The 14,388-nt window shown below is 32.7% G+C and overlaps 1 protein-coding gene across 1 annotated transcript; it reads left to right on the top strand.

The window, feature by feature from the left end:
* Nucleotides 1-1,623: 1,623 nt before the first annotated feature.
* LOC143063367 (sialate:O-sulfotransferase 1-like) lies at nucleotides 1,624-10,110 on the top strand. The gene is made up of 6 exons (XM_076235483.1): nucleotides 1,624-1,923; nucleotides 3,506-3,552; nucleotides 4,962-5,074; nucleotides 6,241-6,395; nucleotides 7,719-7,955; nucleotides 9,700-10,110. The coding sequence occupies exons 2-6, from the start codon at nucleotides 3,508-3,510 to the stop codon at nucleotides 10,059-10,061; spliced, it is 912 nt and encodes a 303-aa protein (XP_076091598.1). The 5' UTR covers nucleotides 1,624-1,923; nucleotides 3,506-3,507; the 3' UTR covers nucleotides 10,062-10,110.
* Nucleotides 10,111-14,388: the final 4,278 nt, after the last annotated feature.

Raw genomic sequence — 14,388 nt, 5'->3', positions numbered from 1 at the left:
TATGTACAATAAAGAATCAATTAGAGTATTAAAAAAGTTACCATAGTAACAAAGACTGAAGAAGGATACCAATGATTCAAAGAGTGGAAGAAAACAACAATAAATAAAATGGCATGAACTCCTTACCTTTCCTGAATAGCAGTGTCTGTAAATTCAATAATGTTCAAGATTAAAGCTTGCTGTGGACGCTGTCAAGAAAAACCATTAAGTAATCTGTAACAATAATAACAGTGGAGAAATTGGATTTTTATATCTGGTTGAATTATAGTTGATGACTTGCTCTTTCCTAATTGTAAACATTCGACGAAATAATTATGAACTTTAGACCTTTACAAGGCCACTTTTCATATATAAATCATATTTCGATAGATATTAGAAACAATAATAATTCGTATTTCCAAGCAGATGAAAATGAACGTATATTTTTTAATTGAGATTTTGAGTCTTATACCAATATGTGACCTACTGTGTAGGATAATACGATGGTGGAAACCTTATCATAAATTATACTGGGTTCCTTGTAATATCATCCGTTAACATTTACCACACAAATGTCAGGCATTAATGTTTTACATCAATAAAGTATCTTTTCCAATAAAACATCTTTGGAACATTAAACAGACTTATGTTTATAACCAAGCGTGCATTCTCTAAAGAAAACCTTTTAAAGGATTCAATCAGGCATAAGTGGAACCCGTATGTCACGGTACATTGATTGAAAGGAGTATTTGAAAAAATGAATTTTGTTCTTCCCAACCTTTTAAGAACAATTTAATATAAATGCATCTAATTAGGTTGAAAATATATTTTTAAAAATGTAAACAACGCGCTATATATATATATTCCATGCGTCCGCTGTGCTTTTCTGAATTTACCTTCACCAGAAACGCCCGAAGTTGATTTCTTTTACAAAATGATATATGTTCTAAGAGACAAAACATAGTCTGAAATTTATCATGAAGGGATTTCGTTATCCTTCTAATTTATCTTTTTCTGACCTTTCTAAATGTACAAAAAAAAAAATAAAAATGCAATTACATTTGGTTCAAAAATAAAAACCGCTTAATCTTGCAACCTCCAAGGAAACAAATTCACTGTGATTCTGCAAAAAAGGTTGACAAGTTTTTTAAATAGCCACTTTAAACTAAAATGAATTCAAGGAACATTGTTTTTGCTGTATAAATTAATTATGGCAAATAAAAGTGGACATTTATGAAAAATTGCGCATAAAAAAACAACTGCAAATTTGCAATCGTCGAATGCAATTGAAAAATTGTATCTTATTAATTTAATTCTGGATGTAACACGTCTTCTGAGTGGCTGAAAGTATTTTGTCTATCATAGACATACTTTTTGTATTTTACCATGATGTCATGGTTGTTTTTTCAAGATATACTCATTAAAAACGGAATTCAGTCTTAAATTTTAAGGAAAGACCGTAATATTTTTTTTGCTTTTTCTAAGTAACCTTTTAATAAAAAATATAAAACATATGTTTCTCGGTTATGTTATATTTCAATTGTCATTCCTGAATATACCGGTCCTGTTTATCCTACTATCTGTGTACAATAATACTGATTAGGAAATAAATAGATAAGACACTATACTGTGTGTCGTTCTTATAAATACATACATGGTATAAATAGCACAATGAAGGATCACGTTAAATAAAATGCTGGACCCAGTACCTATAATCTTGTTCCGTATATGTAGACTCGCGATCAAATGAACACCAGAATCGAGTAATTCAGAATACCTGCAAGATCACATGATTCGAGCTTTTCACCGATAGATAGATATCACCCGTTGGCTCACAAATCGACTAAAAGTTTCAAATAATCTTTGTGTTGAATTGTTAACAAAACTAAAGTTAGAACCCAAGAGTGGCATCAAGCTGTAGTCTGGATGTTTATCTACAAACAGGTAGGTTTTGATAATCTAGACTTCGCATTTGACATTATCATAAAATCAGGAGATGTGATATGAATACCAAGGAGACAAGTTACTGTCAACCAGATATGCCAAGGACGAATTGTTGTACTGAGGTGTTAGAATATGGCAATTGTTGTCTAATAGTTCGTTGCAATTCAGTGTTTCTGTTTGTTCGTTGTTTTCTCTTATTCATGCAGAAGATGTGTTTCCCTCAGTTTTAGTTTGTAATCTGGATTTGTTTTCTCTCAATCTATTAAAGACTTTTGAACAGCGGTATACTACTGTTGCCTTTATTTAGTAACTATAGGTCATTAAGTTTGTTTTTGCAGATGGTGTTAACTAATCATCAAAAATAAAGTAACAAAACAAGGAGGAAAGTGTAGGAAAAACAGAGCAAAACCAAAGAAACGAACGAATGACAACCTGAACCGAAATATAAATATTAGGACTAAACTGGTGTGCAATAGCAGTTTTAATTCAATCTTACAAAAAGAAATTGGACACAATTGTAAAAATAAAGCAAAAAAGCAATATTTTCAAAAAACAAATTCAACATCATTCAAACGTTTCTTCAAAAGTTTTCAAAATTGGATTGTAACAATATTAAACATCCTATCATCTTACAAGAAATATAAACCTTTCTACATCTGACATTAAACTGATATTTATAGGATATCATTCTTAACTTGAAATATATCCGTACATTAAACCGATATTACGTGTAGTTGCTTTCTATAAAGAGATATAAAGGTTCGTGTTTTAAGATACAGTTAGCCCTGGAGCAAAAGTCAGAAGTAAATTTCGTATTTGAAAGGGCGTTTCCGTAAATCAACATTAATGAAATTTCATATGACTTCTGAAAATAATCCCCTCACTCATGGTTGTCGTTGTTTGCCCTGCGTCATTAGAAACTTTTGCATCGCCGATTATTTCTTAAATGCTATTACTGTCAAATATCTTTTTGCGGAATTTATAAAAATTCTATGAAACTAAATCATCAATGTTACAACCTAAGCTATTATCAATATGTTCATTGCTCAAAGCTTTTATTCAAATTAAAGTATAGCATATCTAAAAAATATCAATTTCCATCAATTTTTATGGAACTAGGCCAATGTTAAAAATCTTTGATGTTTTCAGTCCTATAACCATCTTCAATAGTTATTGGCCAAAGTGTCAACAATCCACGCACTAAATTCAAAATGATGGTAGCAACAGTTATTATTGGTCACCAGACATCAATCCCCAACAATGAGCAAATGTAATAACGTATGGTCGGTTATAAAATATTCCAGACATAAATTGTCTTTAAAGTTTTCAGTCTAAAAATCATCTGCGATGATTGCTTGTGCATTTACAGAATTCAATTAATAAAAAAAAAAAAAAAAAACACGTGATATATTTTGTAGTGCAACAAAAAAAGAATGTTGTGGTATAAAACAAAGTTAAATTAGTCGTCTCTTGAAACTTACCGGATGCGCACAATATGCCTTTGAGATTTAAAAATAATAAATAATGTATGTCTTAATTTATCCAAGACTGGTTGTTGTTGAAATTATGCTAATGATTTCAGGTATGCAAAAACTGCACAGGTACCCCAACCCAGAACTTCTATGTAAGGTAAGAAGTCATTAAGGTTTGAGACAGCACGAGCGTAAAACTCGCTTTCAAATGACTAAATTATTTAAAGTGACCAATAGATATATCATTATAAAAATAAAGAACAGCTATGAAGAAAGCTGGAAACTGTTATAAATTTGAAATAAATTGATGTTTCAGATGTTTCCAGCATAATTTTGAATGGGATTTTTGTAAATACTTGTTAAAAATATTTAGATATTTAAAAACACTTAGGGGACAAAATAAACAAATACATTTACTCGGGAAGGACGGGAAATTCCGTGGCGAAAAAAAACCTGAAAATTAGAATAAAATAAAAGAGGGTAGTCGACACAACGTTATCCAGATGGCCTAAAATCAATCTACAATCATAGTAAATCGAATGCTCCGATTAGGTTTAATGTTATATACCTTCATCAAACCGACTTAAACGTAAAAAAAAAGCTTTCAATAATGTTAATATGAAATTAAATTTTTCCTCAAAATCACAGAAACATCTTCCTCGATAGATATTCTGTCAAGAGAATTATTATAAAAGTACATAATTAAAAATCTTCTTTTTATCCATAGCCGCAACTTTCTTGTAATTCTAGTAATAAAGCATGGACCATATGAAAATCTGTCTACCAATTATTCCATGTAATGAAAATAACAACATGATATACAAAACTTTCGTTTGATACGCCCAACACAAATATGATATACTGATTTATCGCTATTTTGTGCATTTTTCTTTTGATCTTTTTTTGTGATAATTTTCATATCATGCTTCTCGCTTGAGTTGGAAAAATTATCGCTAGAAACTAAGGAGGCCACGTGGCGTTGCTAACGAAATTGACATGAAATTGACAACGTCGTCATAGGTAAAATAGCGATAAACAGATTATCATTGCTCATCTCAACTCGATTGCTTTTCTCACTTTCGCTGTACCAGCTCAAGCGAAAAAATTAATCTCGTTGAGATGATCAACGATAATCTATAAATATATTAGATTATATTAGATAAATTCATATGATGGTAACACAGTATGGAGAAAGTACATTAATGCAGATAGATATTCAGCGGTAAAAGTAATACAGTCAAGTTAAAATTAACAAAATATCAAATTTTTCTTCGACATTGCATATATTGACACACTATCGTTTATTTTTTTTTTAAAGTAAACACAATATATAAACCTTTTTTTTAAACAAAATATAGGAAGTAATTGAAACATGGCTTGAACAGAAAATCCGGAAGTATCTTATACGGACATTTAACCTTCAGGATATATATAAAATCTTGTCACATTCTGAATTAAACATGTTTTATTTTATTCTGTTAAGGTTTTAATTCTAATTATTTGTTTTAGGCATATATAGTAAAAAAAAACTAAAAAGATAAAATATTGTGAATGTAAATTTTGCAGATTTCGCCGGATATGCGGAATAACTATATTTGTCACCGTTTGTCATTTGGTATAGTTTTCAGCTTTGGCATACTTTTGTTTGGTAACTATGCTTACTGGAAAATCCCTCTCAGGTATGTGGAACGATTATTTATTTGTATTATTATATTGGATAAAAAAATATACAGCGCTCAGAAATTTTATCAATTTGTGCGCAATATAGTGATCCCAAACATTGTCGATACCCGATATATTTTAACCGATATATGACAATGTAACGTTTTAATTAATAGATACTCATTTAAAGTGGAAAACATCTTAAATAACAATCAATGTAAACAAAAAATAAAAAGATGTATGGACAACTTTTGATAAAAAGGAAATGTTGAATACACGTCAATAAAACGGCGCCTATACTGCGCAAAAATAGAAGAGCTTACGAACCACCTGTCTCCAACACGTGTTTAAACAATTTCAAATTATCTAGAAAAAAAACCTTTATTTATGTACTAATTATTCGTTAATGGTATTTTCTGTTACCGTTTTTTTTTTAACTTAAAATAAGCAGAAAATAATGTAAACAAATACTGTTGGAAGTATAATACTTGTTTTTTTGTATTGATAAACGACAAAATATGTAAAAGGGGAATATATGATATTGGTCAATAAGACAGTAACCCAACAACATATAAATAATATTCTAATTGCAATTATATACAATGGTTTTAAAAATCCAAGCACTGAAAGATCTTGAAAACAGATAAAAAAAAGAACACAATTGTATCAGTATAAAAGCAGTTCAATTCGTTAACCGTTACGATGTTGACGGGAAACAAAATTTCTGAAATACTTAATATTGCTAGTTTTGTTATACTGTTTATGCATGAACAACGTGTGAAAGCATGCACATTGCTGGAAAGCATGAACGCTGTCTGAAAGCATGAACACTGTCTGAAAGCATGAACATTGCCTAAAAGCTTGAACCTTGTATGACAGCTGAGCACGAACACTGTCTAAAAGTTTTCATTTATTCCACGTTAACAAAATAAAAGTCTTCGTTATAAACTCATTTTCATGAATTTGTCTGTTTATCAAATATGCTTAGAAAATGTGTAATTCACTCACACTAGCCACACAAGCAGAGCAAAAACATAAATACATCGGGACTCTTTCGTATTTTATTCATATATTTCACGAAAAATGAAAAGTATTTTATTGATTTAAAATTGTATACATTTAATGAATTTAAAACATCTTTTGACAAAGAAAGGCCAATGGTGAAATATCATTTTTTTTTCAGACACAAGAGCCCATCAAAGCATTTCAGTCATGCAAAATTAGAGGTTTCGTGTCCAGAAGTCCGGTTCAGTGCTATACGTAGGCCTTTGACAGCACTTGCAAGTTTTCCAGGTTCTGGTAATACCTGGGCAAGGCATCTGATTGAACAATCAACAGGTAGGCAATATAAACCATCGGTAATATCTGGGCAAGGCATCTTATTGAACAATCCACAGGTAGGCAAAACAAACCATCAGTAATACCTGGGCAAGGCATCTGATTGAACAATCAACACGTAAGCAAAACAAAACATTGGTAATATCTGGGCAAGGAATCTGATTGAACAATCAACACGTAGGCAAAACAAACCATTGGTAATACCTGGGCAATGCATCTGATTGACCAATCCACAGGTAGGCAAAACAAGCCATTGGTAATACCTGGGCAATGCATCTGATTGAATAATCCACGGGTAAGCAAAACAAACCACCGGTAATAACTAGGCAGTGCATCTGATTGAACAATCCACGGGTAAGCAAAACAAACCATCAGTGAGACCTGGTTAAGCAGCTTCTTTGTCACCGGGAGACCCATCCATCATGGGAATCCTCCTAACATGGTAGCTATACACTTAGCAATCTTTATTGTATTACAAGAGGATATGTTAAAGTGTGCTTCATTATAAGAAAATTTCACAATGGGAAAATTAGAATTCCTTTTAATGGAATGGCCATCGAAGAACTGAAAAAAAATACTTTGCCCCAGACAGGATAAAAAAACTAATATTCTAAATAAATTAAAATGCAGGATAGTTGAGTATGCAAATGTGTACAAAAGTGAAGATGAGTTGTCGCGCGTCAAAACTACAATAAAAGAGTAAGCATGCGTAGCAATAATTAAAATACATCGATCAGGGAAAAAAATACCCCGGTCACCTTTTTCTTAAATAAGAAATGTTTTGTAGTTGTAATATGATCTTACCACATTGTATAGATTTATAAGTTTCTAGTGTTGTAAAATGTATGTTGTTCTCTAGACATTCTTTAGATCAGTTAGTTGCGAACTCAATTATTCTCTTATTCTACTTCTATTTGTGTCAAATCCTTATGCGACTGGTAAAAAAATCTAATCGGCTCCACACGTCTTTTTATTCATTGAAATCTTTATCTTAGATAACAATTGCAATTATAAGAAAACAATTATTTGTTCGTCATAATGACAGGAAGTAGGTTTTAGAAATTTCTCTAATAATCAGTGAAGGCTTTCATAAGGCAGATAATTCTCAATAACTACCCTGAACATACCATTTCGTATTGAAAATTATGCATGGAGTCTTAGAGGGAGATTATAATACAATAAGTCTACATACATTTGGTGTCCTTCGATTGAAAGTTATTCACCCCTACATGTTTTTAAATATCAAAATGACCTATTCTGTAAAGATATCATATCAGTTGTATGCTTTTAATACCACGTGCGAATATCTGCTCTTTTTACTAGGTATTGCAACAGGCAGTATATATTGCAGTGATACTATAAAGAAGGATTTTATTGGTGAATGTTCAATGAGTTCAAATGTCGCAGTTATAAAAACCCATGTTAGATGGGATAATACAGTTCCTTTGCGATACAAGAAATCCGTGCTTCTTATAAGAAATCCGTATGATGCTATTATTGCTGAATTTAACAGAGTATTTGCCAATAAAACTGCGTCAGCAACAGAACAACAGTTTACAGGTATTATAACTAATAGTTTTTTTGCATTCAGTTATATATAGTAAATATTAGTTGCGAACTTACTTTTCTATGTAGACTTTTGGTCTCTGACAGAAAGTTATCTCTTTGGCAAACATACCATATCTACTTATCTAATGCATCATCGAATGGTTTTGCAAACAAAATAAAACAGTAAGATGTATTTTTCTGGAATTGAAAAATGATTCATAAAGAGCACATTTTCAGTTTTGTTGTTATGCCCCACCTACGATAGTAGAGGGGCATTATGTTTTCTGGTCTGTGCCTCCGTTCGTCCGTCCGTCCGTCCGTCCGTCTGTGCCTCCGTTCGTCCGTCCGCTTCAGGTTAAAGTTTTTGGTCAAGGTAGTTTTTGAAGAAGTTGAAGTCCAATCAACTTTAAACTTAGTACACTTGTTCCCCATGATATGATCTTTCTAATTTTAATGCCAAATTATAGTTTTGACCCCAATTTCATGGTCCACTGAACATAGAAAATGATATTGCGAAGTTCAGGTTAAAGTTTTTGGTCAAGGTAGTTTTTGATGAAGTTAAAGTTGCATCAACTTGAAACTTAGTACACATGTTCCCTATGATATGATCTTTCTAATTTTAATTCCAAATTAAAGTTTTGTCCCCAATTTCACGGTCCACTGAACATAGAAAATGATAGTGCGAGTGGGGCATTCGTGTACTATGGACACATTCTTGTTTTAAAATCATTTTTGTAAGGCTCTACATTTATAGGTTTGGCATGCAACTTATAAGGCCATACATAACCCTTCATGAGTAAAATACAAATATTTAGGTAGCTATAATTACCAACGTTTCTAGATCATTTCCGAGAAATATATGTGTGTTATAGACAGTAATGGGCTGACCAATAAACAAGTCACGATTTTTTAAGATGTAATAAGTATTGACCAATATGTCGTATAAAACGGTATAGGCAGTTTATTAAACTAGTACCGACCGTGCAAGGGCTGTATAGCCAGTCAAGGTCGTTAAAAACTTCCATTTGTTAAACTAGTGAACTAGCAATATTCCTTATAAGCAGGTTAATTACTTGACCTTCATTTTAAGTGACTGCGAGCATTTTTTTGTTTTGTATAATAGTTTATTGGTTTGCTTGTGCTTGTACTCTTTTTAAATATCAAGCTTTAAAGGACCTAAAAAATTATTAGTGTAAGACCGTGCAAACAGGAAAACCAAACTAAAATTAATCTTTATATAAAAAAAAAAAACGAGAAACGAGAAACACTTATGAACCATATCAACAAACGACAACCACTGAACATCAGGTTTCTGACTTAAGGCCGGTGCGAACAAATGCAGCGGTTTAACGTTTTGATAGGTACCATCCTTCACCCTTACCTGAAACAATAGTGTAATATCACAACATAGAGAGACACACAATAAAGTATCAATTGAAATGGCTTACCTCAATCAAAAGACACATTAACACATACAAGTGAACATACACTCAACGAACACATTTTCTCTTGGCACAATGTAAATACAAATTCAACAAAATAAGTTGTGAGATGTTAACCAATAACAGAAAGACAAGTTCCATAACCTCCCTCTATATATTGAGCAAAGGTTTCAGTATTAATTTCTGTTTGATTATAATAATTAAGAATTTAGATGAAGTTCATCTATATATATCAAGCTTTTTTATAATTATTTAGACAGAGTACAACGATGATATTTTCGTTACATATAAATATCTATACATTTCTTTTTCAGAAAAATTTGAACCTTTTGCATTAAAGAAAATCGATAAATGGAAGAAATTTTATAATTCCTGGATGAAGTTTAGTGGACAAAAATATATTTTAATTTACGAGAAAATGAAGAAAGATCCTGTTAGTGAGATAGGAAAATTATTAGACTTTCTTAATATTTCAAAACAAATTAGAACTTTTCCATGTATGCAGCAGAATATTGACGGAAGATACCGCAGACACCATAGTAACATAAACTTTAACCCCAAAATGTTTTATACAAAAATATTAAAGGTAAAACTAGATGCTGCTGTTGAACAAATAGAAAAACATTACGGAAAACTGAACTATTCTACAAATATCGAAATGTTGAATGAAAAATAATATTTTTGTTTTCGAAAAATAGTCGAATAACAAAGAGAATACTATTGAACTGCTATCATTTATTTTTTACATTGTTGGTAATTACAGATACGGAGTCAACGACACGGTAATTGACACAAATAACAATTAGGTGATAAACAATCTGATTAAAATACAGATCTTGTAACCAAAGGTTTGACACATGACCATCCTGTAACCGAAGGTTTGACACATGACCACCCTGTAACCAAAGGTTTGACGCATGACCATCCTGTAACCAAAGGTTTGACATATGACCACCCTGTAACCAAAGGTTTGACAAATGACCATCCTGTAACCAAAGGTTTGACACATGACCATCCTGTAACCAAAGGTTTGACACATGACCATCCTGTAACCAAAGGTTTGACACATGACCATCCTGTAACCAAAGGTTTGACACATGACCATCCTGTAACCAAAGGTTTGACATATGACCATCCTGTTACCAAAGGTTTGACACATGACCATCCTGTAACCAAAGATTTGACACATGACCATCCTGTAACCAAAGGTTTGACACATGACCATCCTGTAACCAAAGGTTTGACAAATGACCATCCTATAACCAAAGGTTTGACACATGATCATCCTGTAACCAAAGGACACATGACCATCCTGTAACCAAAGGTTTGACATATGACCATCCTGTAACCAAAGGTTTGACACATGACCATCCTGTAACCAAAGGTTTGACACATGACCATCCTGTAACCAAAGGTTTGACAAATGACCATCCTATAACCAAAGGTTTGACACATGATCATCCTGTAACCAAAGGACACATGACCATCCTGTAACCAAAGGTTTGACATATGACCATCCTGTAACCAAAGGTTTGACACATGACCATCCTGTAACCAAAGGTTTGACACATGACCATCCTGTAACTGTAACCAAAGGTTTGACACATGACCATCATGTAAACAAAGGTTTGACATATAATTCATATTTGTTTTCCGATCCTTGTAAGCAAAGCTATGACATAGGATACGCATTTTAATAAGATTGAAACAAAAAAAACTGTAATAGATAGAATGAAATTCAAAACAGTGTGGCTGTGGCCATTGATTGACACATTAAATTCATCCATTGACTGGGACAATTTACGTGAACGTTTGTATGTAACGACCACTGTTCACGACGTACCTACGATAGACATTTAAAATGTGGGGTCACCAAAGGTTTCTTAACGCCTTTAATTATAAAATAATTCGAAAAATTAATCAGGAATAACCTTTATGTTTTGATTTATATAATTGATATAAATCAAAACATCGTGTTATTTTTTATTAATTTTTCGAATTACTTTATTAAGGTGTTGAGAACCTTTGGTGACCCCATAGTTTAAGTGTCTTTAAAAAGTACATAGTGAGCAGTGGTCGTTACATACAAACGTTCACCTAAATTGTCCCAGTCAATGGATGAATTTAATGTGTCAATCAATGGCCACAGCCACACTGTTTTGAATTTCATTCTATAAGAAGATGTGGTATGAGTGCAAATGAGACAACTCTCCATCCATGCAAGTCACAATTTGTAGTACAAGAAATCCATTATAGGTCAAAGTACTGTCTTCAACACGGAGCCTTGGCACACACCGAGCAGTAAGCTATAAAGGACCACAAAAATGACTAGTGTAAAACCATTCTAACGGGAAAACCAACGGTCTAATCTATACAAAAAACAGAAACACTTATGAACCACATCAACAATCGATAACTACTGAACATCAGGTTCCTTTAAATGCGACTCTCCAATGTGTCAAATCACCTCGAGTCTAAATAAGAAGTTGTTAGATTAAACAGATGCTTCCAAAATCATATGTATATATTGCGTTTTGACTGCAGTGGATATTTTTGTTGCATTATCGTTAACTTAAGTTCTGATCGAACTGTAAAAATCAGTTAATAAGGTCTATAATACCTAAAACGGTACTAATATTACAAAACAGAGAACTTGTTACAATTTTTCTTAATGACAACAGTCACACAGTACCGATAAAGAAATTCTTCTCGAATCGGTGTAAGAGGGTGTCATGAACTTGCTGAAAGATGAGAGTTTTGTTTCACTCTAAAGGCATTCGTGTGGATTTTTAAATGAAGGACAGTAATCAAAGTATTATGTCTTTCCTTTCTTTTTCTAATTTCTTTCTTCATGAGCACGTAGTGATGTTTTGTCACGAATTGATACACCATATTCACTCTTTTTCACAGCTGATTATACATATACGGTACAGGGTAAACTTATTTCTTACGGCCCTACGGCGACCTGTAATTCTTCACATCTTTGTTCTTCGAAATTTGTGGATACATGTCTCATGGGTAATCATATATCACATCTTCTTTTTTCTTATTATTTATATTCACATCTTTCAATCTGCGAGCATAACAGACATAGAATTGGCGTTTTTGTTTTAGTTTGGTCTTATTTCATTGCAGATTTAATATAATTAGAACATGGCTTTTTTTCCGAGCGAAAGAAGAACGTCATATTAGAATAATTCTCAACAAATATTCAGTGGATAAATAAAATAAAAGCAAAGATAGAGCTCTTTTCAATAAATACTGTTTTTGTCCCCTCAAAGTCACAGTAATGCCACAATGTCACTATTCACTGAAAATAATTTACGGTCATCTTTAAATACAGAATATGTAATGAAATTCGATCATCTTCGATATCTATACCGAGTTACAAAGTAAACATTTTCATTTTCTCTTGCAATGTTTTTTCATCAACAGTCTCAATATGAAAAAATAGAGATGTGGTATGATTGCAAATGGTACAACTATCCAACACAGCCAAATAAAGGGAATGTTGAGCTTTTTGACTTTATATTGTAAAAGTTCATCTCGGCTGATGTTGTTAGCACGAGAAAAACCTTTATCAATGTCTTTTCTTTTGTAGCCCCGATGTTTTAGGTGACTGCGAAGTTCTTGTAGTCGTTTTTTGGCAAAATCCTTTTTATTCGTATGGCCTGGCTGTAGGGAATGCTCTTGGTGCAATGTTTAGGGTGACAACTCAAAGGAGACAGATATTGATGTTTGTCTGTGGGCTTGCAATACAGATCTGTAAATATGTTTCCATCCCTCAATCTCGTTGTAGTGTCAAGAAATGTGATCTTAGAGTCAGAGATTTCATATGTGAATTTTATTGAGGGATGGGCATCGTTGGCATGTTGAATAAAGAAATTTAGTTCTTGTTCAGTATTATCCCACTTCAGGTCAATATCGTCAATAAATCGGAACCAAGAGAGGGGTTAATAAAGAGAAGAATTGAGAATTCTCTGTTCTAATTTCCCCATAAAAATATTGGTATAAGACGGGGCCATCTTTGTTCCCATTGCTGTTCCATTAAATTGGAGAAAGTGTTCACCATTGAATGTGTGTGAAGTTATTGCATTGTAATACCAAAGTTAGAAGCTGGATGAGACATTCAGTTGGTGGATGTAAGGTGTTACGAAAGTTCCAGACTTCCCTACAGGTTTCAATACCATCGTCATGGGGGATGTTAGTATAGAGGGAGGTAACATCAAACGAGACAAGGATCGTTTCATGTGGGAGAGGGTTCAAAGATTCCATTTTGTTAAGATAATGTGTTGTGTCTTGTATATATGATGGTAAATTTTCTACATGTGGTCTGAGATGAAAGTCAATAAATTCTGATATTTTCTCTGTAGGGTGGTCATTGGCGGAAACAATTAGTCTACCTGGATTATTGACTTTATGTATTTTAGGCAGAAGATAGAAACGCCCCGGCTTTGATTTTTGAGGTTTAAGATATATAAATGTGTTTTCATCAATATGTCCCTGTTCACACATGTTTTTCAGGTTTGTGGTGATCTCTTTGTTGAATTGAGGAGTGGGGTCAGAGTCTAATTTCTTATAAAATCTCTCATCAGAGAGTTGACGTTCTGCCTCTTGAATGTAGTCACATCTGTCCATGACGACAACAGCGCTACCTTTATCTGCTGGTTTTATTATAATGTCGTCTCTGTTTTTAAGTAACCGCACAGCTTCATTTTCTTCAGAGGATAAATTGTTGAATGTTTGGGAAGTAGCCGTGGATAGATGTGTTATGTCGGATTTAATTTTGTCAATAATATGTTCTTAAGTAGCACATTTACTTGGTTTAGGAATCCATGAACTTTTTTTCCGGAATCTCGGAATATCGACATCTTCATGATCGTCATCTGAGTCGAGATCACTTGTGTCACTATCAGTGGTACTTTTTGTGGTGTCCTTAGAAAAATATTCCTTGATTCTGAGGGATATATATATATAAAAAAAGTGAAACTGCATAAAATCTG

Source organism: Mytilus galloprovincialis, chromosome 2 (assembly GCF_965363235.1).
Source record: "Mytilus galloprovincialis chromosome 2, xbMytGall1.hap1.1, whole genome shotgun sequence".
NCBI classification, from domain to species: Eukaryota; Metazoa; Mollusca; class Bivalvia; order Mytilida; family Mytilidae; genus Mytilus; species Mytilus galloprovincialis.
The sequence above is the reverse complement of the archived record's forward strand: the minus strand, read 5'-3'. Positions and strand labels throughout refer to the sequence as shown.

Coding starts and splice junctions, on each gene's coding strand:
- LOC143063367 (XM_076235483.1), top strand. CDS start 3,508: ATGCAAAAACTGCACAGGTACCCCAACCCAGAACTTCTATGTAAG. Junction 6,396..7,718: donor TCTGATTGAACAATCAACAG/GTAGGCAATATA, acceptor TCTTTTTACTAG/GTATTGCAACAGGCAGTATA. Junction 7,956..9,699: donor AACAGAACAACAGTTTACAG/GTATTATAACTA, acceptor TTTCTTTTTCAG/AAAAATTTGAACCTTTTGCA.